At 47.5% G+C, this 27,113-nt stretch overlaps 1 protein-coding gene across 1 annotated transcript in view; it reads left to right on the forward strand.

Annotated features, from left to right (window-relative positions):
• ITGA1 (integrin subunit alpha 1) overlaps positions 1-21,198 on the forward strand; it is a 146,639-nt gene extending 125,441 nt beyond the window's left edge. The window contains exons 23-29 of the mRNA XM_037038493.1: positions 1,103-1,205; positions 3,778-3,891; positions 5,887-5,991; positions 6,147-6,251; positions 7,437-7,529; positions 9,921-10,037; positions 14,999-21,198. Of these exons, the coding sequence (XP_036894388.1) occupies positions 1,103-1,205; positions 3,778-3,891; positions 5,887-5,991; positions 6,147-6,251; positions 7,437-7,529; positions 9,921-10,037; positions 14,999-15,043 (682 nt within the window). The 3' untranslated portion in view covers positions 15,044-21,198. The remainder of the gene's footprint in view (positions 1-1,102; positions 1,206-3,777; positions 3,892-5,886; positions 5,992-6,146; positions 6,252-7,436; positions 7,530-9,920; positions 10,038-14,998) is intronic.
• Positions 21,199-27,113: the final 5,915 nt, after the last annotated feature.

Genomic DNA, 27,113 nt, shown 5'->3' on the forward strand with positions numbered 1-27,113 from the left:
CCTGTCACGGCCAAGTGCACGCCAAGGCCCAGAAGCCCTTCACAAAAGGCAGCTGTTCTCACAGGCCCCCCGCCGAGCTGTGGCTGCCGTTTTCGTTGTGTGGGACCTGAGCGGCCTGTCTGTTCTGGATACACGGCATGAAACCAGTTCTCATTGGCAAGAGCTGCTTATTTCTGGAATTTTCACATGCTATGCTTTCTCCTGGGGACTTCGGAGGCACACAACACCTGTCACGTCGGGCACACTCCCTGCCCTGGGCTCCCTTGTCTAAGCAGGACTACACGCCTGGTGCAAACACAGAGGTGCACTGATGGCAAAAAGTGTGAGAACCAGAGTCGGGTTTGGTTTAAAAGTCTTACCAGTTCATTAATTTGTTTTCTATGGCTCTTTCCTTTTACTGGTAACAGAACACAACATTGAGAGGACTGTAGGGTAGACATGAAGGTTTTGCTTTTATCTCTTAGCCTTTAAATTTATTGGCTCTCTTCTGTGTTGCTATGCCGACTGACTCTTCTCCCAAGAATTTTTCCTTTATTTAAAATCAAGTTTTGGCAAATACTTATCTCTTTTATTTGTCTTCCCTTAACCAAAGTGCTGCTTAAAAATATGTTTGTATTATATTTTATTCTACCAAGTTCACCCAGAGATCATGAAGAAGTAATATAGAAAAGACTGAATTTTTAAGTTTAACAGTAAATATAGAACTTGAAACAGTGAAAAAGTAACAATGTTTAAAAATCTATTTAAAATTCCACACTACTAAAAATGCCAAGTTTTAGCCTATTCACAAAATGTGATCTTAGTGAATTCTTGGAAACCTTTCATTTGGTAACAATGATATTTTTATTTTTAAAACTATACATATTTTAACACTTTAAGGCCATTTAAACATCAGTGACTACTGAACTAAATGACATATAACCTTCACACCCTCCTCAAAGATTTGATTTTAGGCTTCAGGGTGAAAGGATTCGTCTGTGCCTTAAAAGCTCTATAGCTATTTTTTGTGGGGTTATCTGGTATGAAGAAAGAAAAGAATGAGGCCAAAGGAAAGTTACACATTGTTGTGTTTTGTTTTCTTCTTCCAATTCATTCTTTTAAGCTCTGCCAGTGAATACCATATTTCGATTGAGGCCAATGAGACGCTGCCTGAAGTGATTAATTCTACTGAGGACATTGGAAGTGAAATTAACATCTTCTACTTGGTAAGAAGTTACCTTTAAATCAATATTTTAAGAAGTTATTTGTAAATTTTTTAATTAAATGGAAGTATTAATAGACACGTAGAAATATATTGGTTCAACAGTCTCTATCCATAACTTTCCTTATAGTTTCTCTATTTTAAAATAATTTAATATAACTGGTCATTGTTCTTGAAGCAACTTTAAAGTCTTAATTCTCTAATTTCTTGATAGTAACACACAATGAATTAGAATGATTTCCCAGAAAAAAATAGACTATGAAACCAAAAAGATACTACCTATAATATTTACATTATTTTTTAGTATGCCTGAGTAAAGCACTTTAAAAAAAATAATTACTAGTTCAGAAGTTGATTATTTAAAATTGCCTTGGCAGTATTTTTCTTTACTCAGCAAGTTGCTATGTCTCGCATTCTGCGCATATGCATTGGTATGTTCTCACTACCTTTGTTCTCACTACCCCTCTGTAAGTAACGTCCCTGTTACGACGACTGTCTCCCCGTGTGCGCGCCGCACACTTTCCTGCCCGCTCCAGCAAGCAGCCGTGGAGCGGAGCTGGACTTTCTCCGTGGGTGACGCCCACTGACAGACTGAGACTGGAGTTGACGGCACTCGAGTCCCAGCGGGCCCAGTTCAAATGAGGGGGTTAAATGCACAGTCAAAAGTATTACATAATGCGACTGACACTATTATGGGTGAAGGTGGTCTCCATCTCTTTGGAAATTGCCAACCATGAAACAGAAGTCCTCTCACCAAGTGAGATGGACACACGCTCTCCAGGTGTATTTCATTGTTGTTACCTGTGCCTGGCGCTGAAAGTCCTGTGACCAGCTGTTCTCCGGAAGTTAGCCCGAGTACCAGTCGTTCCGCTGCCGGTGTGCGTCTTTGGAATTCAGACCGCCAGGTTTTCTTAGCCCCCTTCACTTTCCAGGATTAGAGAATCCAGCAGACACGAGAAAGGAAGGAAAAGGGGAGAGAGGGGAAGGGAGGAAGAAGGAAGGAAGGGAGGGAAGGAGAGAGAGACTTGACTGTTGGAGATGTCAGTGTATCGTCATTTTTGAGAGTCTAGACCTGAAAGAGGTCCCCCCACTCTGTCACAGTGGTGAAGGAAATAACGTTGTTCAGAATTTCCCCGAGACTCAGTCTTTTGTATTGCTGATTATTTTGCTAGAGTAAAACCTGAACTTGGAGGAATAGAGGTTCTTTTTTCAATGCAAACTCTTTTTTTAGGGAGACCCAGTAACTTTACTGCTAGAAATTTACCACAGGTAATTAGTATTGGCAATATAAACAAAAAATTTATGCTCAGAGATATTCTTAGCAATGTTATTTATAACAGTTTAAAATTAAAACCCAGGCACAATTTAAATGCTTTACAGTGGTCCCCAACCTTTTTGGCACCCGGGTCGGGTTTCCTGGAAGATGATTTTTCTGTGGACTGGGGTGGAGGGGATGGTTTCAGGATGATTCAAGTGCATTACATTCAAGTTCAACTCCTGCTGTGTGGCCCGGTACCAGTGCATGGTCCAGGGGTTGGGGGCCCTTGCTTTACAACACAAAATCACTTAAATAAATTATCCTATAGTTATTCTGTGGAAAGACGGCTATTATAATAGTTCAGAGGGCTCGTTTGAGGAAAAAAACACCCTAATTCTGCTATTTATCCACTCTGTGAACTTGGGATATCTTTATTCTCATTCTAACCTTGTTTTTTTAAGTAGATATAACAGGGACAAGAGAATCTGTGTCATAGGGCTGTAACGGGGGGGCAAAGGCAATAAAGTGAGAAAGTTAGCCCGGTGCCTGCAATTCGGCCAACAAGCGGTAATGGTTGGTGGTGTGGTTGCTACTTGGTGTCTAGAAGCCATAGTCCCAAAGACTGAGTTTATGAGTAATGGTAGTTTAGTTTCAGTGTTTTCCAGTGTTTCTATGAGGAATGTTGCTTTTAACCAGAAAAAGGAAATGCCAACTGCAGAATACGTGATTTCTGACTAAATATCAGGAAGAACTCGCCACGGGTGGCCTGATGTGACGTGACATGGGAATGGGGTTAGGACATGAAATCAGACAGAGGTCGGACAGCGGTTTGTCTGAACCTCATGAACCGACCCGTCCGCGGCCAGGGACCCTAACTGGGGGTGGGGCCGTGAAGAGAGGCAGCCGGAGGTCTGGTTCGCCTGTGCCTCGGGGCTATTGCCCTCTAGCCGGGGGAGCAATGATTTGTGGAGTTGTAGCAAACTGGACGGAGGCCAATGAAAATGTGCTCACCTGTGCTGAGAGCACCAGCTAAGAGTTCTCTTTCCTGTCCACCTCCCAAAAGATGAGGATGTTGGAAGGGACGGTGAATGTGGTAATTGACAAAGAAAAAATTAAATCTGATTTTTTTGAACATCAGTCCTATTTGGGGAGTGGAGGGAGGAAGGAACGGTACATGGCTGTGTCTGAGGCACACGATCACCGACCATCAAACATCCCTGATTTTTTATGACATAAGACAGAAAGGGCGCTCTTGGAAAAGGAAGAAAGGATCACATTTTTTTTCTATAGGCTTACATCTTATTCTTTTTCCTTACAGATTGGGAAAAGCGGACATTTTCCGATGCCAGAACTTAAGCTGACGATCTCATTCCCCAACCTGACATCAGACGGCTACCCTGTGCTGTACCCCAGTGGGTGGGCGTCTTCCGACGTGAGTCACGGCCCCTGGGGGCTGCCATCGCTGTTACCTTTCTCAGTCTGTATTTAAAGCTGTCTCTTCTCCACGCCACTCGTGGCAAAGAGCTTTACTGCAATAACACGGAGAGACATTCAGAAGAGAATTTTATGTAATAACCTCTGCTGTTGGTTAGTACGTGTGGGTTCTCTGCAGGGGCCGTGGTAATGAATTGCCCCAAACTGCGTGGCTAAGGACACAGAAATCGATCCCTTCCCCGTTCTGCAGGCCCGAAGCCAAAAGTCCCAGGGTGGGCGGTGTCGGTCCTCTCTGGAGGCTGGAGGGAGAAGCCCCTGGGTCCCCGTGGCTGCCGTCAGCCCGGCGTCCCTTGGCCGAGGCAGCATGACCTGGTCCCTGCCTGCCTTCCCTTTTCTGTCTGCTTGTAGGCACACTGCCCCGCGGATACAGGGGCCCCTCTAAATCCAGGGGCCCCTCTAGATCCAGAATGATCTCCTCTGGGATTTGTATGTAATCACGCCAGCAAGGAACCTATTTCAAAATAAGTCTCATTCACAGGTTCCAGGTCTTAGGGCCCGAGCACGTCTTTGGGGGTCACTATTCAATGCCCTAGATACTCAACACGCAGATCTTAGATGACTAGCTGCTGACTTCCGCCTGAGAGGCTTGTTACACTTCAGATGCTCAGAAAATGCTGGGCTTCTTAACTGCTCCTAAGCACGCAGGACTGCACACAAGGAGTACAACACTGTCACTCAATGATGGCACCAGCAGCGAAGACCGAACCACAGCAGTACCGTACCCCTTAGTACCTGTAACAATGAAGGAGTCTACTTGGTAGTTAATTGTTATGGTTCGGTCTTTACAACAAAGAAAATCACAGTGAGTGAGTCTTCTTTTCAGAGTCTTACAAAATTTAAAGTGTTCTCAAAAGTCAGGAAATTGCTACAATGGCAAGCCAACGTATCACATCTAAATGTTTTTCTAAAGGCGAGGAGAAAAGAAACCAACCTCATTTCCCTCTAGTCCTAAAAAGCAAGGTTGTGAGAATCTAAAGAATGAAACTGCTCTTCCTACGATTCACGAACCTTTCTTTGTCCTTTACTACCTTTCATCACAGATGTAGGGGGTCCTGGGGAAGCCGGAGGGTTATTAGATGAGGTACAAACAATCCAAAACAGCTCTTTTATAAACACAGACCTTTGACCTCCACGCGGCTGCGTCCTTGCCCCTTCTCCCAGCATGGCGTCTCACCCTGGGTGCGGAGGCGCTCCGTCCGAAGACATGATTGGATGAATATGTAAATACAGATGGAAATCTTCGTTTTATAAATCAGCATACCCACCATCACACGTAATAACAAGCTCTCTTTTCTCAGTGCTTCATTTCTTACTCCCTCTCTGTATTACAGCAATTTCCAAAATCAATGCACTTCTAATCAGTATTACTTGAGTCAGGGAGTTTCAACCTTTCTTATAGCACACAAACACTAATTGCTAAAATCTGCGGCATGCCAAAAAATATATTTTTTGCCGATCTGACAAAAAAATAGGAATAACCTCGATCCTTTCCCACCAGGCGGCTATTGTCATGTCGGCTGTGGGCATTTCTTAACTCGACAATTGAGGGGAAAGTGGTCTGTGCCCCTGACTGACTGCCTGGTAGGCTGGCTCTGACAGTTCTTGCTGGTCACCAAGGGCCGCAGTGCACCGGTGGGAGTCGCTGACTTTAGTAAGTTCCCCTGGCAGCCTTCCTGCTGCACGGAGACCTGCTGTTGCCTCTCGCAGCTCAGAGGAGGCGCAGGCACAGACACGGATGCTGCCCCGCTGCCCGCTGCGGCTGCCCATGGCCGGTGCGGAGCAGCCCCTCCCGCATCCCACACTCCCAAAGTCGGGTCTCCCTCTGTGTCCAAGACAGTCAGTCGCTCACCGAGCCTTCCTGCGAGGGCACCCAGGCCTTTTTCCCCGCTGACACCTGGCGCCATCTGATAAAAAGAACATTTTCATTTCTTAGAACGCAAACTGCGGACCCAGCGACCTGCGAGATCCTCTTGGTCTCAACTCTGGGAAGAAGACGATGATGCTCAAGCCTGAGGGTGTCAAGCGAGGCGCCATTCTGGTAAGTGCAGTGCCCAGGACAAGTGCCAGTCTGACCGCATGCTTCCCCAGGAATAAGTTCTGTGCTGGCCCGAAAGCAGCTGCCCTAGACTGTTCTCCGTGCTGTCTCTCGTCGCGGGTCAGAAACACTAACAGAGGCCTCGGGTGTTTAAACAGGACTGCAGTGCGTGCAAGCTGGCGACCATCACGTGCAGTCTGGCCCCCTCTGATGCGAGCCAGGTGAACCTGTCCCTCGTCCTGTGGAAACCGACCTTTATAAAAGTAAGTGGTCGCCACGTTCTGTGATACTGTGATGTCCTCACATGGCAGTTGTCACTCTGGGGGTGCGAAGTGGAGAGCTTCTCCCGAAAGAACACAGGATGGGAAGTCTAAACACAGGGGCCCAAGCCCCGGCTCCACTGAACCCACCAGTGGGGCTCCTTTTCCTGACCGTTACCGTCTGCAAGGTCCCCTTCCAGCAATGTGCATGTTCCCAGTCTTTTTACCCTCTTTCTTTGCATTTTGAAAGATAAATACCTACATAATGCCAAAGTTGGCACTTAATACTTTAGAACTCACTTTAGAGACAAAGAATTGTAGAGAGATAATCCTTGGTACTGTTAACGAGAATAGAGCTGACATATATTATGGGCTCATTGTATTCTGTCAGACTATCTATACCTATATCTATGTAAATAGATATACACATTTATATAGCATATATACATATTGAAGAACATTTTAACACGTAACAAAGTCATATCCCTCTGACAAAAAAACCACCTTAAAACTCAGGTAGTTTGTATTTTGTTTTGTTTCTGCCAGAGAAGTATTTGATTGATTACTTGACATTTTCATTTTTAGATTTGATCACATTGAGTCTCTATTTTTGTAAGTCACAGATTGTCCAATGTTGGCCATTCCGTGTTCAATCCCAGAGAGATGCCGACATGCACCCCGTTATTGGAGTGCGGCTGCCTCGTACCTGGCTGCACAGGGCGGGCAGGGTTTGGGGCGTGTTTGCTAAGGACAAACCTGAGTGTGTCCCCTCTCTAACAGCGACCCAAGTGAGACTTCGAGCGCAGGGAGGAAGGGCGGGTGTGCATTGTTTGACACCACTAGTTCCGTCTGGATACTGGCGAAACCAGTGTTTGTGGTCTCTCAGAAAAGGGGGTGGGGGTAGTGAGGGGAAAAGGGGGCCAAGTACACGGGGACAGAAGGAGATCTGATGTTGGGTGGTGGGCACACAATGCAATATACAGATGAGGCTTCATAGACTCGTACCCTCGAAACCCAGCTAATTTTATCAACCAACATCACCCCGATACATTTAACTAACATTTCTGTCATTTGGAGATGTTGTCAAACTTCCAGAAAGTTGCACCCCAAAATATACGACTCAGACACGACCAGCTCTTGTTGTGGTTGGTATAATACATTGAAAATAAAATCCCACTTGCTTTCCAGGCGCGCTTTTCGAGCTTGAACCTTACCGTGAGGGCAGAGCTTCAGAGCGGAAACTCGTCCCTGGTGTTGAGTCCTGGCAATCAAAACAGACAGGCAAGTGCAGCTCCGCGCTCTGAACTCCGTGTCGCTCCGAATCTGGCGGCATAAAGTTTTATTCTTGCTCCGCCCCGAACGCAGTGACGAGGGCCGCTCTCAGTAGGTGACAGACACTGTTGGCTTCACGTTACACTAGGTTAGCCTCAAATGTGGTTTCGTTCTTCTTTGAATGAAATTCGGGGCAGCCGTGATATTTACACTGAACAGGCCATGTTTGACTTCGTTGCTTCTAACCAGCACAGTAAGTTGACGTCTTTACTCTTACCGTGATAACATATAATGCACTTGTAATTTCCACCTTAAAAGTGACGTTTTAAAATGCGGTTGACAGCTGAAGACAGAACGTGTTTTTTATACTGTGTGGGGAGACGTCGGTTTTCTAAAGTTTTTTTCATTTAGTCATTGGGAAATTTGAAACAAAAAGAAGTTTTATTCCCTAATATAAACAAACTCATGCTTGAGTCCTTGTTAAAAAAAAGAAAATGGCTCGAGACTTTTTCCCTCGTGTCTTGCTATAAAATAAGGCCACAGTATTTGAGCTAGACGGGGCGCTTCCTCATAATTTCCCTCATGTCATGGCGGGTTCAAATAGCCCATGCAGGTATCGCAAGTCGTAAAATTCTATTTGGAAGCTACCTAACATTCAGATGTTGTTTTAAAGTTTCTTAACTCAAATTATTACTTATTCTACATCATTGTACTGTCAATGACCTCCCATTAATATTCACCTTTAACATTAAGATGTTTACCTGCAACACAGAGAACACACACGTGTTCACCTGTGACACAGAACATGTGTGTGTTCACCCGTGACACAGAAAACATGTACGTGTGTTCGCCTGTGACACAGAGAACACGTGTGTGTTCACCTGCTGTATACAAAGCGCTTGATAAACGCAAACTTGCCCCACACTTGGAGAAGCCACAATTTCACCAGTAAGCACCAAAACATGTGAGTATATATTATCGATTCACTAGAGAAGAGTACATTTGATTTCTAAAGGTGTTTTGTTAAAAATCTTTGTAATTAGCTTTATTTCCCCTAAATGTTAGTTTAAAATTCCTCGTGGCTCAATTTGCCTCCATTTTATCCTAAAGAAAAGTTATACCGGAAATGTGAAAGTTACTCAGAGTGGTCATTTTGTAATGGTGTGACCCCAAAGACGTCACCAGTCCTGCCCAGACCCACATCCCGTAAGCTCAGGGAGCCCCAGAAAGGTGGGCACCCCACCTGTGTTGGATGTGTCAGCGGTGCCCTGCCCAGGCATGCGGGCATCTGGGCATCTGGGCATTCAGGGCTTGAGCAGGAGCCGGTCCCTGCAGACGCCTCCCCCGCTGGTTTCCTCTCTCACGCCTCATCTTCTCTCCAGTTCAGGAACCGAGATGTTTCCTGTTAAAGGCAGATGCCTGAGCTGTTCATCATTGATATCTACCCCGAATTCTTTCTCCCTCAGAAACCTAAGGGATGGGACCCAGAGCGGACAGGTGTCACTGAGGCTTGGGTGCCGCACTGACAGAGCTCATGGAGCTGAACACTGACAGTTGTCCCCTTCACTGTCTCACTGCAGTTGGAGCCCAATGTACAGAGTCTGACTACCACGAAGTCAATCGGGAGAGACTAGGCGGTGTAACAAAAAGCCCACTGCAGTGACTGTCTGCAGAAATTCGTTCATACGCACACTTGAGATGTGTGCATTTTACTGTGTGAACGTTATACCTCACCTTGTAAAAATGAAGATAAAGCATGTTAGAATCATAATTAAAATAAAAATACCTATTAATACCCTGGCCACTGTAGCTCAGTGGATTGATCATGGGCCTGCGAACCACACGATCGCGGTTCAATTCCCAGTCAGGGCACATGCCTGGGGTGCAGGCCAGTTCCCAGCAGGGGACACATGAGAGGCAACCATACATTGATATTCCTCTCTTAGTCTCCTTCCCTTCCCCTCTAAAGATAAATAAATAAGATGTATAAAAATAAGTAAATAAAAAGACCTATTCACGTTTTTATGTCCAAAGCCCATGGCGACATGCCAGCCTCAACTCACACTATTGTGGTAACGCGCCAAAGCCCATGAACAGATCTTTAGATCAAATTTTGGTTCTCCCTGCATTACACCCCCCTTTAACTTTGAGCCTTCTGGTTCAGAGAGAGTTTACTACTGATGGGTGCGTTTCTGAAGGACAGGATTGTAATGTTGGCAACCTGACCTGGTTAGAGATTAGAAGAAAGGAAGGGGGTCTTTCCATGTGAACAGCGTTTCCTCTGTGTGCAGCAATGAGAGTAAGACTGTTTGGAAGGAAGTCGTGGCATGTGAGAACTCGGCGTGGGGAAGTTCCATCTGTTGGGGATCCGTGGTGACGCCTGTGTTCGATCCTTTCCAGCTCGCTATTCAGATATCCAGAGACGCGCTGCCGGGCAGGGTGCCCCTGTGGGTGATCCTGCTGAGCGCGTTCGCCGGCCTGCTGCTGCTGCTGCTGCTCGTCCTGGCTCTCTGGAAGGTGAGCCCGCGGGCCTCTGACTCTCCAGCTCAATTGCCAGTGGCAGCTGGCAAAATAAACGGTGGTTATTTTGTCTTGGTCCACTCTCCCGTGCTGTGGACCGCAGAGTCACACAGCGATGAAAACAGTGAAATCGTGGCCAAGACAAAAGAGGACAGGAAAACGTCTATCTCCACCACTGTGCCCTACTTGACCCCATTTTCGTAAAAGAAAAACAGAATAGGAACATCCACACGTCATGGAGGGACTCTCTAGGGGCTGTAATTACAGGGAATGTTCGTGTTGTGTCTGTAACACTGGAACTTCTAAATTAAGTATACATTTAATAAGCAGAGAAGAGTGTAAAATCTCTTATATGGAAAAAGAGAATAGATTTCGAAGTCCAATTTAATAATTTAGAGCAGCAGAGTCATGGTTAAGGTGAGCCTCACCCCAATCACACATTTCTCTGTATCTTAAAAGTCAAACACCATTTAACGTGTAAGCAAATATACCACAGTTTATGCAGTGGTTTCATGCCGGGGTGAGAGATGAGAATGTTACGGATTAGCTGGTGAAAGGAAAATCTGATAAGTGCACAGAGTTCTATTTCAAATTCTCTTGTAAAACCGAGTGACATCTGTTTTCCATCGGGCCAAACCCTATGCTTCCCTAGATGTTTTGTTTAAACTGAGGTGGGCAGATTTCTCTAACTCTATCCTTTCTAAATTAAGCAGGATGGAGATGGTAGTTTTTAGGAAAATTTAACAGAGAATAAAATCGATAGAAGGGTTGCACGTAATGTCTTCCCAGTTCATATCAAATTGGCATTTGCTGTGGCATTACCATCACCCTGTGTTTTTCCGATTACTTTGTTGAGCAGCTGAACTACATTAAGAATACAGATTGTGGACCCATATTCAGTGTTCTTCTTCTATCCCGGTATTAATTCATATCGGTATTGGGCGGACAGCGTGGTGATTACATAAGCCTCTACTTTCACAGCGTCCCCCCAATACTTCTAGCACCCCGGCCCCCACACAGTTGCCGCAGGACTGTTGACCCTATTTCCTGCACCCCGCACCCCGTGACTGCTCCGCAGCAACCAGTCTGCACGTCTCCACCTCTTTCACCTGGTCCCCCGCCCCCTCCCCTCCGTGTTCGTTCTTCTGTTACCTGCTCGACAGAGCTGTCTTTTTATCCAGTGGTCCAAGTAGCCCATTTCCCTCTCATCAAATTACCAATGGTTCCGATCCTGGCTACTCTCTAATGGCGACCGTGTCCTTCTTTGGGCGGGTGGCTCTCCGGGGCGAAGATGAACAAAGCCACACCACAGATGTAGGTCAGTCGCGTTTGGGTCAGTAAATGGCGTCCACAGCCTTTACCCTGCAAAGCCCAGAGAGGGAATCCTCGCCGCCATCCCAAACTCCAGCTCAGCCCTGCTTCACAGGGATCAGGGCTCTGTCTGTAATACCCGGCTTGGCCACACTGTGGTGCCCAAGGCCCGGCTCAGCGCGGCTGTCAAGGTTGCACTTGACCTGCGGAAGGCGCTTCCTGCCTTCACAGGCAGCTCCAAGGGAGAAAGCGTCTGACTCTCGCTTTCTCTCCGCGGGCTCTGCTGCTCTGAGCACCGCACTTGCCCACATAGTTTCAGGAGGAGAGGAAGCCAGGGCTGATGTTTGAATAGGTTCTCTCTGACCACCTACCTCTGCTTAAAACAGACAAATGAGTTTCATCCATCTGTTTTTTATCATCAATCTAAAGAAGCAAAAATGTAAAAATGCAGCCTGACACTTCCTAGATCATTTAGGACCAAAGGACAGTCCCTTAGCAGCCTGTGGACAGTCACAACGGGCAGGGACAGTCAGTCCAGCCCCTTCAGGGCAGGTCCAGCTGTCAGAACAGCAACCCCGTGGTACAAGGGGAGGGAACTAGCATGTACGCAGTGCTTACTGTATGCCTGGAGCTGTTTTGAGCTTTTCCAAGGAAGAACAGGGTGAGACTCAGCCAGAACAGGAGCCCTGAGAGGGCAAATCATTGCTCCCTCTGCACCTGGGCCCTCCCTGGTACCCGAAGTCAGGGCCGAGGATCTCCTTACTAACCCTTACCAAACCCTGTTCCTCATTCAGCATCACATCCTTGGGGGCAGGCGGGCGTGGACGGGGAATGTTCTTAGTCTTGTCCACGTGAGTACAAATGTATTCATCCAACATTTATCACATATCATTGTCATTGAGCATGTACTTTCTGCCAGAAAGTTTTTAATGAAAACTTTTCTATAGGGTTTTGAGTTCTGGTTGTATATAGTCATTAAGTAAATACCAAAAGAAAGAGGAGGAAAGTGAAAGCTACAAGGAAAGCTGGGAGCTGGAAACAAACTGGTTTCAAATTTCGGCTAGTGTTGGCCCCACCCACTTGGAAGCTATAACCTTTATTCTCCTACCATCCACCCTCATTACCCACTCTTACTGTAAACCTAACATGAATAGAGTGGGTTGGGTGGGAAAGTTTAGATAACAGAGGTTCAGTTTTACAATGGTGCACGGAATGTGAAGGCCAAGGGCACTGGGTGGAAAGAAGCAAAAATACCTAGGAGAGGAAACGGATCCAGAGCTGGGCGGCAGGAAGGCGAAGTTTCGTAACTCAGCGCCTGCCTGGGGAAGCCTTGTCTGATTTCTCTCCACCTGGGAGCGCAGGGTCGAGTTCAGCAGTGCTTGTGAGTTGGCAGTGCTCTCTCGTTTGGCTCCATGAGCCGTCGGAGACAGCCAGGGGGTCTGCGTCCAAAGGGATACAATGCATTGTTTTCTCGTGTTCATTCTTTCTGTTCTCACGCTTTCCTCGTTTACCAGCAGCCGGATTCTGAGTTAAAACTTCCCTAGTTAACACTGCATATTTTCTACCATTTATCTCCTCTAAGCCCCCAGTTGTTCATTATTTTTAAAAATATTTCATTCCCGCCCTGGCTGGTGTAGCTCAGTGGATTGAGCACGGGCCTGCGAACCAGACGATCGCGGTTCGATTCCCAGTCAGGGCACATGCCTGGGTTGCAGGCCAGTTCCTTGCAGGCCAACTCCCAGCAGGGGACGCACGAAAGGCAACCATACATTGATGTTTCTCTCCCTCTCTCCTTCCCCTCTAAAGATACATAAATAAATAAAATCTTTTTAAAAAAATATTTCATTCCCTTGCATAATTGACTATGGGCTTATGATTAAAATGATATGAAGATACCTCACTTTCAAAGAATTAACTCATTGTCTTTGCTTGAAGTACTATAATCCATTCTCAAATTTAAAAATATATATGTATACATTTTTTAAAAGTCTCTAGGAACCTTAATTTTTTAAATACCCATTTTAGAGTAGATTATTACAAAGGTCCTCTCCAGCCCCTACACTTATTTTTATTATTGTGCATAATAGGAAATAAGTAAAACTATTGTCCTTTTTGATGCCCCAAAGTATAATGAAAAATACACACATTCACCCCTGTGCGACACTTGTCCTGTTCCCAGTGACTTCATTTTTACAGCCAGTGATGCCGGGTGTTTTCCACAGGCTCCTCCTGCCAGGCCCACAGACGCGGGCACTCTGACATGACTAAAGCCAGGCCAGCGGCTCCGAAGTGCCCCCCCCCCNGACAGCCAGGGGGTCTGCGTTCAAAGGGATACAATGCATTGTTTTCTCGTGTTCATTCTTTCTGTTCTCACGCTTTCCTCGTTTACCAGCAGCCGGATTCTGAGTTAAAACTTCCCTATTTAACACTGCATATTTTCTACCATTTATCTCCTCTAAGCCCCCAGTTGTTCATTATTTTTAAAAATATTTCATTCCCGCCCTGGCTGGTGTAGCTCAGTGGATTGAGCACGGGCCTGCGAACCAGACGATCACGGTTCGATTCCCAGTCAGGGCACATGCCTGGGTTGCAGGCCGGTTCCTTGCAGGCCAACTCCCAGCAGGGGACGCACGAAAGGCAACCATACATTGATGTTTCTCTCCCTCTCTCCTTCCCCTCTAAAGATACATAAATAAATAAAATCTTTTAAAAAAAATATTTCATTCCCTTGCATAATTGACTATGGGCTTATGATTAAAATGATATGAAGATACCTCACTTTCAAAGAATTAACCCATTGTCTTTGCTTGAAGTACTATAATCCATTCTCAAATTTAAAAATATATATGTATACATTTTTTAAAAGTCTCTAGGAAACTTAATTTTTTAAATACCCATTTTAGAGTAGATTATTACAAAGGTCCTCTCCAGCCCCTACACTTATTTTTATTATTCTGCATAATAGGAAATAAGTAAAACTATTGTCCTTTTTGATGCCCCAAAGTATAATGAAAAATACACACATTCACCCCTGTGCGACACTTGTCCTGTTCCCAGTGACTTCATTTTTACAGCCAGTGATGCCGGGTGTTTTCCACAGGCTCCTCCTGCCAGGCCCACAGACGCGGGCACTCTGACATGACTAAAGCCAGGCCAGCGGCTCAGAAGTGCCCCCCCCCCGCCCCCCAATCCCGCTTTAGCTCCAGGCACCTGCCACCTTCCCCAGCGGCTCCAACGACCTTGGTGTATGGCCATCAGTTACTCGGTGGCAGTTTCTCTGCCACACCCCCGGATAAAAGACGAGGGCAGAGTGCAGACAGTACGAGCTAACTGCATGCGGTTTGTCTGTGTCCCCCAACGTTCCCAGAATCCTTTAGGTTCATCTATTATATGCACCAGTTTTACTAGCAGATAAAATATTTAACCAATGAAAAGGTTAAGAATGAAACAGCAATTTGATAAATGTCATTTCTTGACATTCAATATTTCTTATTAGGTCAATGAAAACAAAACCTTTTAATTATGTTAATTATTTGTATGCCCAGAAGTCCTAACATATTGTTAAGCTAATTTTTATGAAAAGAGATTAGAATGTGTTACTTAAATTCAAGGAAGTAATTACATTATGTTTGGTATTTTCTCAACAGGTTGGATTCTTCAAAAGACCACTAAAAAAGAAAATGGAGAAATGAAATAGTTCACAAGAGAAAAAATAATTATTCGATGATTTATTCTCAGGTTTGCCTCATATATGTGACAAGAAATTTATAAATATAATTAAAGACATAGTCACATAAATATATATCATCCATCGGGGTTAATCACTTGGAAAATGACAGGTCAAGGAAGATCCAAAAACAACATCTTTTAACCTTCTATAAAATGATGAAAACTATTTTTAAATAGTAACTCATTTTTTGAGTATTTAAGCAAAATTACAGTGTTTTGAAGATGAAGAATTACCTATACAAATATGTTTATATATTAAATCACCATTCAAAGTATTTAAGGATGCATTAAAAGATTTTTATCATTGAAACATTTACATTCAGAACAATATGAACTAAGCTTTTTCTGTTGATTCCGGATGAATATCCGTCCAGCCTGACAGTTAATATTTGTGCAGTAAGCGCTGAGTGAAAGGTCGCTTCCCCCGTCCCGGTGAGACATGTTTCCCAGCAGCCTCTGCCTATGGACCGAAGTAGAGTTAAATCACAGAGAACACATTCACTTTGTGCTGGAGTCAGCCCTGGGACGGTTTTCTTTCCAGAGTGTTTGGAAAGTAGTGTCATTGGGCTGAAATTCTATCTGTGATGGAAAATCAAGATAGACTTATTTAAAAGCAAGTGCACTGAATGGACTAATTTAAGCTTTTACAAAATGTGCTTCATTTTGATATAGAGCTCCAAAGCTCAAGATTCTTTTATACTGAAAAAAAAAAAAACCCACTTAGAGCAGCTTTGTGCCGTCACAGGGACTGGGCACGGAAAGCCGTCGTGCACAGGGCGCGCTGAAGCGGAGTTGGAACGCGGCGCCGCAGCCTGGGCCCACGGACGCTGCAGCCCTCCCAGCTGGGTGGCTTCCACGCACCAGGGGGCCCCGGGTGTCCGAAGGAGCAGGCGTTTCCTCAGCTCCTGGGTCCACGGTTCGTTCCAACCCTCAAGTGGTGCCCGTGTGTTTATCTGGGATCTTGGAAGCTGTTTAATTCTGCAGACACACCTCTCACTTTCACGAGAAGGCAGTGTCCCATCGATGCAGTCTACCGGGAAGCCGCCGCTTTTCGAGTGTGGCACATGCGTGATGGCAGACTGAAGAAATAGGTGTTGCAGAGTCCGGGGTTGGGACCTCGCGCCAGCCGAGGGATGTCATCACGCCTTGGTGTGTGATTCTTCGTTCTGGAAGAGATTGTTACGGTGCACTGGATTCTGTTGCAGCGTCGGCTTCGGGGTTGCTGCGTTTCTTAGGGAAACAACAGTGAATGTACAGTAGCCGCACTCCTGAACTATATATAACATTTGTGAATGCTTCCTCAACTACTCCCCCTCCGTCCGACGGCCGTCGCAAGCCCAGAACTTATGACTGTCCAGAAAGGCCTGGGCTCTGCTTTTCTCAAAAAGCAGCAAATCAGTGAAGAAATCAAATGGCCCGGATTTTATTTTTTAACCAAAGGATTATCTGAGGACCCAGAGCCAGGCTACCTGACGGCCCCCCACGTTGACATCCGAGCTCCTGGTGGTCAAAGCTGCCCTAGGGCAGCTGGAAGGAAGAAAGGCCGATCTCTCCAGGGGGTTGGTTTCCTCCTGCTGGTTGGTCATTGTGCAGAATTGTCCACTTTGGAGTCTCCTTCATTCCTGCCATCTGTCGCCGGGGGCAGAAATCATCTTTCCACCCAACAAGACTTTCTTTGTTCACCAAAACTCAGGCCTCCCGTCTTCGGGGTCACCAGGGTGCACGATCCCAGCGCACCACCAGCTGGGCAGCTCTGCTCCGATCAGAAATAAACTGACGGATGAAACGAGATTCACACGCAGCACCCGTGACTCTCGGCGAAGCAGCCACCGAACCAGGGGTGTGTGCGTTTAAACCCGATGTTAACCCAAAGGGGAGGAGAGACGATGGTGGTGTGGACTTTGTAGAAAAGAGGAAAGGACTGTTGGGCCGGATCAAATGGCCACTTATGAACCGGGCAGGGCTTGCCACAGGCGCCATTGCCGGTTTTAAGTGGGACGTTTAATGAACCTGAGACCCCCCTTCCATAATTTGTTGAGGCGTCTGTGTGTGTGTGTGTTTGTGTATACAATCACACACACGCACACACAAATGTAATGCAAAATACCTCCATAAGAGTTTACAAAAAATAAACATAGAAAAGCCACACCAAAAAGAAAATGTTGACTCACCCACTTTGCATATAGTTTCCATCCTCACTAACATTTCACTGGAGCATAGAGCTCTGCAGCTAAAACTCATGAACGCAGAGGCTTGGGTTAAAAGATACGGCCCCAGATGTTGTAGGTTACCTTTGTACAGATGTTCTCGAACCATCAACGAGTAAGAAATATAGTAAACTTTATCAGTTTATGGTAAAATATTTAATGAGAAAAGTAAGTGGAATTTAAATCTATTAATTTATTGGCTAAGTTAAATCACAAAGTACTTTTTTAAAACTTTGGTATTTTTAAAAATTGTTTATCGCTTGCCCTGTGCACTGAACTATGTATGAAGCCCTCCTCCCAACCAACCCTCCCGTGGCAAATCAGTAAATTATTTAACTCTCTCTCCAAAGGGGAAAAATCCCTGATTTGCACAGATATCCCGTTTCCCTGTTCTAAACGGCCTCACCAAGGCCGTTTTCAAGCTACAACACAGCCCTCACCAGCTTGCAAGTTCCCTGAAAATTTGTGTCAGCGCTCGTGAGCGAGTACGAACCAGCTCCAGCCGTTACTGCGATTGTGCGACAATGATAAACAGATATGGAGATGGAGCTGCACGCGTACACACTTGCAGACACACTGTACAGTTATTTTCCAAACGAGTGCTCCCCGTGCTGATCTCCGGCCCGGAGACACGACGCCGCGTAGCTCCGTACTCTCCCGCCTTAGTTTCTGCAGTCACGGCCTTGCTCTCACAGTAACACATGGGTATGGACTTGCAGGAGGAAGGCGTGGCGAGCCCGCCAAGCGGGGCAGTGAGACCAGACCCAGCACCTCCGAAAGGCCGCCTGCCGGCTCCAGGAAGCCAGGCCCTGCGAGCAGCGCTGGGGAAGGTCCTTCTTTGTAAATATTTTTAACTTCTTTGACTCCGCTTGAACGTCAGTGATCCAGTTGATTCGGTCTGTTCAATTATTTCCTCTGAGCACAAGATTCATGGACGATTCTCTCTTTGATTGTTTTCTATGTTATAAGTGTTCTCGAAATGAAGCAGCTGTGGAGAGATACAAGGTGTGAGCCTGACTCAATCAACCACAGTGGTTTTACCTGGAAATGCATACGCGTGCCCTTCCCTTCTGTTCTAAAACCAATGTGTGTCCAGGCTTCCTGGGAAAAGAGACCCTCGCACCAAAGCCAAGGCGGCTGCCCAGTGCTTGTGTGACACCGACTATAGCAGAGGCTGTGAGACACCCTGGCCACGGTCGCTCCCGCACACCCCCTCCCCCTCCCCAAGGGCCACAGCCTACAGTGTGAGGAAATGGCTGCTCTCCGCGCACTGTGCGTCACACAGGATCATCCCAGTCACGCCTTGAGACGTGCTTTGCGTGAATTAACCGCCTGGCTTTGCACAGCCCTGAGAAAACTAGGGAAGGGCTGACCAGAGTTTGGCTGGTGTGCCGGAGGCAGCCACATTATTGCTCAAATAAAGAGGCTTCTGGCAAATGCACTTCTAACCAATAACACCCCAGGCACCTTTGTTTATGTTGAACACTTCTCAGGGCCCCCTCCATCAGTCTTCTCTCCAGGAGAGACTTCCCAGAAGATGCTGGAGAACCCTGTCGGACACACGCGCTCTCTCTGTGGGCTGCAGAGGCTGCGTGGCCTCTGTGAGTCCCCAAAGCAATGATTTGGTGTGAGGTGGTGGGGACACAGCACGCAATGTGCTTCAGAGATGGACCATCTTTTCAGGGGTACTTTCATCATGGGGTACTTTCAGCAAGTGTGACATAACATGGGGGCCAGCGGGGTGTAGCCCCACCCCGGGTCCCCATCAGCACCCCACAGTTGCATCCTCACCCATGAAAATAATCATCCCCCAAATGGAGAAGGTGCTTTCATGTCCTCTCGGCGATGCCGTTTGTAACTAAAACAATGTGACTGTAAACAGGAGACTTTTCAATGCAAACGCAGTTTCAGGGTGAGTCCGCTGGGCGACCCAGTCAGTCTGCTGTCTCCAAGGGCCTTTGGCCCAAAACTCCTGAAACCACAGCGAGGCTCGACCTTAACTCAGTGGTGCATCGTCACCCAAGGCTGAAGGCTGCGGCCTGTTCTGGAGAGCAGGAAAAATGGAGTCGACATCTCACACTGGAGCCTCGTGAACAAGGCAGTCCCTTTGATCCTCACGTTAAACGTCACCCTTGAATTTAGAAATTCCCAGTAACAGCCTTTCACACCAGCCTCGAGGAAGCAGGCGCATGTGTGGGCCCAGATCAGCCCCAGGGCCCCCCAGCATCTGGACCCAGCGGGCACCTTTCCTCACTGAGGGGGATGGAGCCTTCGGCCCCTACCAAGCCCCGGGTTGGGCTCCCGAACCCACTGGTGCCCGCCCGGGTCAGCCCCCGCACCAGACTGGGACACACGCACCCCTTGCTGAGTTTTCACCGTTCCAAAAATACGCACGGGTGACTGCCCCTTCCAGTGTTGGACACCCTGCTGTAAGGTCAGCTTTGATTTTTCTTCTTTTAAAAAATATACCCAAACCTTCCACCCGTCCCCGCTGAGCGTCATACTACACGAGACTCCCTCCCAGTTCCCTGGAGCGTGGGCAGGGGCACGCCGAGCCCGGGGCAGCAGACCCTCCGCCCACCCCGGGTGTCCAGCCGGGTTCCTGTCTGCCCAGCCGCGCGGTGGGAGGTTCGGTTCCAATTTGGGGCTTCCCGGGCCATGCGTCCCCTGCAGCACCTGACGGCGGCCTGCTCTTTTCGGAGACTTGGAAACCCTGTAACTACCTGACACTGTGGAAGTCACGGCAATAAATGAGGTGCTGGTGACCCGGTCACTGCAATCACGTGTGCTTTTACCAAATTTCGAGTCACATCTTGATGGAAAGGAGACTGGGGACTCCAGGAGCCTTTCTGCCGCAGACCGAGACCCGCACACAGTGTTTCACTTCCGCTGGACCTCCGCCCGTGGGACCGGACCTTCCCAACTGCGCACACGTGCCGTTGGCGTCGCCTATCCTCATCCCGTTTGTGAGCCGTGGAGGGATTGGATGGGGAAGGTGAGTGAGCCCTCGTTTCTTTCCTCCACGAGCAGATGGGAGCCACCATGCACGGGACACAGCGGTGACTTTCTAGGAGACCTTAGCACCCCGGGTCCTAAACCAGGTGGCAGTGTGGCCCTCAGGCCCCTGAGGCGTGTCGCACCTTGAGAGAAAGAACGAGAAGAGGAGGGGGAGGAGGTAAAGCTGTTGACCTTTCATGCATCCATCCTCACTACTAGAAACGCTGGCTGCCCCCTGGGCCCCAGCGGTCCTACCCGGACACTGTCGGGTCCACTTTGCACAGGCGGAGTGCAACGCAAATGAGGGCGAGGGGACGGTCTTCGCTGCCCGCTGCCCGCTCCCCGGGGCTCGTTGCCTGGAGCTGACCCGCTGCAGGCGGACGCCAAAGCCGGGATTCGGAGCAGCCACGGTCGAGCCCTTCCTCGCACTGGAGCCGGGCCACCCGGGACGCCCCGCCGGTCCTTTGCGGGTGTGTCTGAGACGCCCCCGCCCTCGCTCAGGACGCAATGCCTGCTGCGCGGCCTGGTTGGGAGCGTTGGGGTGGGGCGGGGGGGAGGGGGCGGTTGTGTGTTGTTACTATTGTGAGGCTGTGAAGTTGTTCAAGGACAGTGGAAAGAATTGTATCCGCGCTAGGGGAGCAAAGAGTACTGTGTGTAATAACTCACAGCCTCGAAACACGTATCACGTCCACGCCAATAAACTTGTCGGCATGGTCTGACACGAAGTCCGTTGCATTGCTTGTTTTCTGCTTACCTCGGAATAAACTCACTCGGAGCTTCAGGGTCTGCGCATTTCTACAAGACTTCTTGCTGGGTGAACTCATTAGAAGACGCTCTGCTCAAATTCAAGAACAAAAAAGCGCAACCTCGGCTAACTCTACTAATTTATTAGGTACCTAATTTAAACCCACTTTTTTAAAAGAAATCCATTTTTGGGTAACAGTGACTTAGACTGATAAAATTAGAAAAAGCTGAGCGAGCAAAAGAATGCTCTGAATGTCCTGTGCGCCATACGTCCTGTGCGCCAGGGTGAGGTCATTTGGTCAGTATTTTGTGTAATTCCATCTTATCTTGTGCATCAGCTGTGTGTTTTACGTCAAGTAAATGAACATCCTGCCTTTTCCATTAAATAAAAAAGTGACTCAAAGGAGAATGTGATTGCCGTGCTTTTTAAGTATGCGGATTTTATCCAAGACTAATGTTTCTTTCAAAGATCCAAGGGTTTTTTTTAGCTCTTTAGTAGGTTGTCCCTTCAATACTAAAAAAAAGGCACATCAGGCCTGTCTGTGGTGTTTCCTGTGCACAATACAACAGTGTGATTAGTCTTCTGCAAACATGAGACAAAACCCACAGAATCCACATTGCTACACATGCCTTCTCCTAAGGAGATGTCTTAATGACCAACCTGCTTACAATAGCAGATAGGACCAGACGATGTGAAACAAAACAACCCTAAGACATAAAAAAAAAGAAAGCTATTTTATTTATTCAGTGTAAAGTTTAAAGAAATAAAATTATTTAATATGTAAGGGCTAGAAAAAATACAGGAAGGAGTTGTAGCAGGAGTGACACATGTTTATCTTGTGAGCTACTTCACCCTCAAAGTATGCGCCCCGGTGAGTCAGGGAGGGACTTTTACCGGAGGAGCAGACCGAGTTATGGAGGGGGTGTTTGTGAAGTCCTGGAACTACTGTGTGTCCGGACTTGTCCCTGATGCCCCGTCTTTCCTTTCTGACTGTGAGATGAGGCGATCGTTCCTCACTTCGCCTTTTGCCCAGAGGAGAATGCAGTGGGGGAACAAGAAAGAGCCTGAATGTGCTCGCTATAAAATACAAGGCGTGCATCAGGAGTCATTATTTGTTAAGCCTGGAGTGCAGACACGACATTTGCTTTCTTATCCTCTGTGGTGCCTTTGTTTACTCTAATTACAAAGCTAATGCGATGATCACAGGAGATGTCACTGAGAACATCCACCACACAGCCGTGGTTATTGACGAAGAACACTGGAGGGGACTTCTATTCTATTCTGCAGAAGACTTCCAGTATTCAATAGCTGATTGTTTTAAAATATCAATTTTAATAAGGTAAAAATGTATTTAGGATAAAAGATATATATATACATTGTAGCAAATTTGAAAAACACAGACAAAAAATATTTCAAATATTCATTGTATCAGTACCAGAAGTGGCTGATATTAAATTGTCTTTTCTCTGGGCATACACATTTATTTTTACATACTTCTATTTTGACATACTTGAAATCACAAAGAATATGGTACCCTGAACTTCCAAAAAATTCACACTATATTTCTTAATTTTCCTTTAGTTAAAGGGTAGTAGCCATCAAATTCTTCCCTGTACTCTGAAGCTGACACCAGGGAGCAAGCTAACCGGCCCCCACATTCTAAGGGCCACTGCGCGTGCGTGCACATTCCGCACCAGAATTCCCCACAGTCTGGTTGTTAAACAACCCCTCACCTACTTCCTCAGGCGGGAGTGGGTGGGGGACAGTGGGAAAATAACCTTACTGCCTACAAGAGCAGTGGTGGCCTCGTTTATTATGCAAAACCAGTGGGTTATTTTACTTACAATTCTGGAAAAACAAGGAATTTTTACCAGAAACGAGCTGTGGGATCATTACCCTCCAAGCATTCACACAAGCAAGTTTCTAAATAAGGGGGGCACAGAGGAACAAGACAGGAGCTGTGGGGAGACAAACAGCAGTGTGGCAGATGCAACTGACCACGGCTGTAGTGACATTAAAGGCGAAGGGTCTGCACACTCAAACTGAAAGGCCGTAAGCCCTTGAAAGAGACAGGCTTCAAATTCAAAGGCACAGATGAGTCGAAAGGAAAATCACGGGGATGACAGATCCTGCAAACAGAAACCGTGAGAGAGCTGGAGTTGGCTGTATTGATCTCAAACAAAATGAACTTTAAGATGTGTACCTTTCCAGATGTGGGAAGATTCGAACCTTGGGAGGGAAAGGGGAACCCCTGGAATTGCTCCAAATATAGAGAAAGCCTGGATTTATACTCAAGTTGACTTTGATGCTCTGCAGATTTTCCAGGACGTCTCAGTCCCTGAAATTAAACCTCTCTGCAGATCAGAGCAGAATCATGGAGTCATCCCACCCTGGGACCTGAGTCTTAAATCAGTGTGCAGGGTCCCTGACCTGGACAGATTCCAGTGACGACGGTCCAGTCCCTCCCTGAGGGCAGGAGGAATAGGGCCAGCACCATTGTCCTTGGCCCCCAGATGGCCTGCACTTCACAGGAAAACGCAGCTGGGTGCCCCCCATGCCGGAGCTCTAGCTGGTACTAGCCTGGGAGCACTGGCTTGAATTAACAAACGCAGCGTTAAAACGCCTTCAGGTTTGGTCTTTACCTCCCACTCGGCCCAGCTGTTTTGTGTTTGTCGTATCTCTCAGCGGAGTCTGTGTGGCACAAATTCATTTAGAGATCACAGTCCCAAGCAGTACGCTGAAGGCAAGAATGGAAGCCCTTCATCCTGGTAAATGAAACAATCTCGCCCAGCATCGCCATCCGACTGTAACCGTCCTGGGTGGAAAAGGCCGGGGCTCTTGGGTTTCACCTGCTGAGTCTCTCATCTTCTTCTCTAGTTTTCTTTTTCTCCTTTACTCTCACACTTTCCTACCATTTTACACCCAAGTATCACCTGTTATTCCCTTCACACACTTTTCAAACCTTTATTTCGTTCTGCCCCTTCTGCACACCTCATCGTTCTAAGGCGGGTCCTTCCACCGTGGTCACAATTAGGGGACTGATTGGCAGCACCTCAATCTTTCACCTTCACCGTGAATGAAGGTCATATGTTTAAATGACGTCATGTGAATTCTGCAAGAGATTAACAACTGGGGTATGGGCTAGCCCATGTGCCGTGAGCTGGAAGACGATAGCTGGAAGGCCAGTTTGCCCTTCGAAAGAATACTCAGCATCATTAAAGATTTCCCAGAATTCCTCCCTCCCAGCAGGCTTCCACACGCACCTCTCTGGTCAGGTGATTCCTGACGGTTGCAGAATGCCAGGGGAATCCAATTTCTAACCTTCAGCATTATTCAATGCTGGGCATTATTCAATTCATAATGTCCAAACAGCATTTCAAATACAATCGACATGACCACCGCCTCTTTCAGGGGTCATGTTTGTTTTTAATTGAATGGAACTTTAGGCTAGAAAGGGTCTCTCTGAGCATTTTTTCTTCCAAAATTCTATGAAAGTACAAAGAAAAAATAAAAACTATTTTTCAAGACGATTCAACACATGTCCCTCATAACATAATACAATATGAATCTAGGGTAGAGTTCTTCTAAGACTCATCTGACATTTAAAACTCTGAAACCATGCATTATTTTAAAATACTTAAGACATCATTTGTCTACTGAAATACTAACCTGACAGACATGTATTAAGTACCTACTGTATGCCAGCCATTTCACATCTGGTTGCTGAGGAGAGTCAGCATTCCGAGAGAGAGAGAGAGAGAGAGAGAGAGAGAGAGAGAGAGAGAGAGAGAGGAGAGGAGAAGGTGCCTCCCCACCAAGGGGCAGGCTCTCCAACAGTCTTTGGAAGAAGACGCTTTCTACAGAGCCGTGCCCTGCAGAGGCTGGCGCTTGAACTCCAGCCTCTCTGTCTCCGGGAGGCCCTGCCCTGGACACATGGATGTCACAGGTCTGGGCCCCAGCAGTAATGAAAGACTGCATTCGATGGCATTTCAGTTTCACACATGGGCGTTTCCACATGGACCCCTCTTGCAGGTGCCGTACGGGGACGGTCTGGCTGGGCTCCCATGAACCGTTAGTCACACCCTTGGAGGGTCTGTGACCTGCAGTCTACCTACCCCCTCCTGGCCCTTCAGCAGGACCCCCAGGATTCCTTCAGGAAGTTCCCAAAGGGCTGGCCCCTGCTTCTGATGACAGCTTGTTGGGTATCAAGCGGTGTCTGCCATGGTCTTCCTCTTGTTTTCACTGCCCCCCCCCCCACTGCACCCTGCTGCCAGCACCCTGGACACCAAGTGCTGTGTGTCTTCGTTTCTGAAACGGGCTGCGAGCGTGTCTGTAGCTCACTCAGTTATCCTGGAATTCCTAATCCAAACAAGAGGAGAAAAGATTTCCTTTAAAGCCTTGACAGGAGCCAGGCCAGACACGTCTCTGCAACGAAGGCATCTTTCTTTCCGATGCCAGGTCCTCGCTGCTTCTGTGTCCTCCCCTGCTGCCTGAGACCCCTCAGTCCTGACTGCAAGGTGACAGGTGACCCCCAGGAAGTCTCCCACCCCAGACCTGCAGAGGAGCCGGAGTGCAAGCAGGGCCCTGGCTCCCTGAGGCCCTCTCCCAGCTCCCCCGCCTCAAGCTGCTTCCCAGCTTCCCCGGGCAGGTGACTGTCCCACTCCGCTGTGGGCGTCCCCCTCGGGGCCCACCACGTGCTGCCTGCGGCGGAGGTGCCAGGACCGACCCACACGAAGAGAGGACCTTCCTCACTGCGCAGACTCTAGACCTATGTTGGCTGAAGGCAGAAATGAAAGTAAACACGAGCTTTTCCCGGAAAGGCTGGTGGAGTGGCCTTCGGGGGGCCCTGTCTGGGAGGCGTCCTGCGGGGAGAAATAATGGCACCGTGCCCTGCGGTGGCGCCCGGGCCCTGCCTGCAAGCGTCATTCCCACTGACCAGAAAGGCACACACACATCCGCTCTCTTCACTCGATTTCCAGGCCAGGCAGCCAAATGTGCTCAGGTTGAGAGCGTCTTTAAAGACGTGATTAAACATGGATTATTAGTCTCTCCTTTCCTCCCTGGGTCTGTGGCGCTGATGTCGGCACTCTGTCCCCTCCACCTGCATCCTGAGGTGCGCTTCGCCCAAAGCCCCGCCGTGCCCTGTCTCCAGGCTTCTGGTTTCTTTTAAATTTGTATTTAAAACGTTTTAAAGTCACCATGACTGAGCAAAGTTAATACATACAGCAAAATTAATCTTTTCCTAATGTCACAGTTATTCGGTCCTTGAAAAACGTGTATTGTGCTGTAACCGGCACCACAATCGACATCTAAAACGTTTCCCTCCACCTGAGAGGTGCTCACCCCTGTTTGGTCCGCGTCCTCCCCGCCTTCTCTCCCAGCTGACTTCTGAACCTTCAATTTTGCTTTGTCCGGGATGTCACGTGAATGGAGTCATGAGGCGTGTGGTCGCTTTTGGATCTGCTTCGTCTCGTTTTGTGTAACATGCGTGCGGCTCAGCCACGTCCCTGCTCAGATCCGCTGGTCCTCCCTGTTCACGGCTGTGTCGTACTCCATCGCGCCGGTGGCTTGGTGGCCACGACAGAGCCACTATTTCAGTTTCTCTGTCTTTGAAATGTGTGCCTGTGCCACGTTGGAGGGAATGGTGTGGATGTTAGAGCTGCATTTTTTCTTTTGTATTTTCTATCGGACAACGTGAGACGGAATGACTCCAAGTATTGAGCACATTTGCATACTCTGCATTGTTTTAGGAGAGGAAACAGTTCAGTTAACAAAATGTCAGACATGGACTCAGTGTGTGGGAACCCTCTGGAACGGCTTGGGACACTGCTCTGGGTCTCTGGGGAGGGCCACCCGCTGGGTAAGATACACCGAGGTCCCAGCTTCACCCACACGGCCATCACAACATGATGCCAAATGGTGTTTGAAACTGGTGGCTTATTCCTCTGACCTGTGACTCTGGGCCTAAGGAAAAGCAACAGCATATCCCTAAACAAGTGTTTGACCTTAGGAAGAAACTTTATCTTACTGATTCACACCTTGAAAATGTATTTTTAACATATTTTATTGGTTATGCTATTACAG

This window comes from Sturnira hondurensis, unplaced genomic scaffold (genome assembly GCF_014824575.4).
Source record: "Sturnira hondurensis isolate 20B ecotype Veracruz unplaced genomic scaffold, ASM1482457v3 Scaffold0024400, whole genome shotgun sequence".
Lineage (NCBI taxonomy): Eukaryota > Metazoa > Chordata > Mammalia > Chiroptera > Phyllostomidae > Sturnira > Sturnira hondurensis.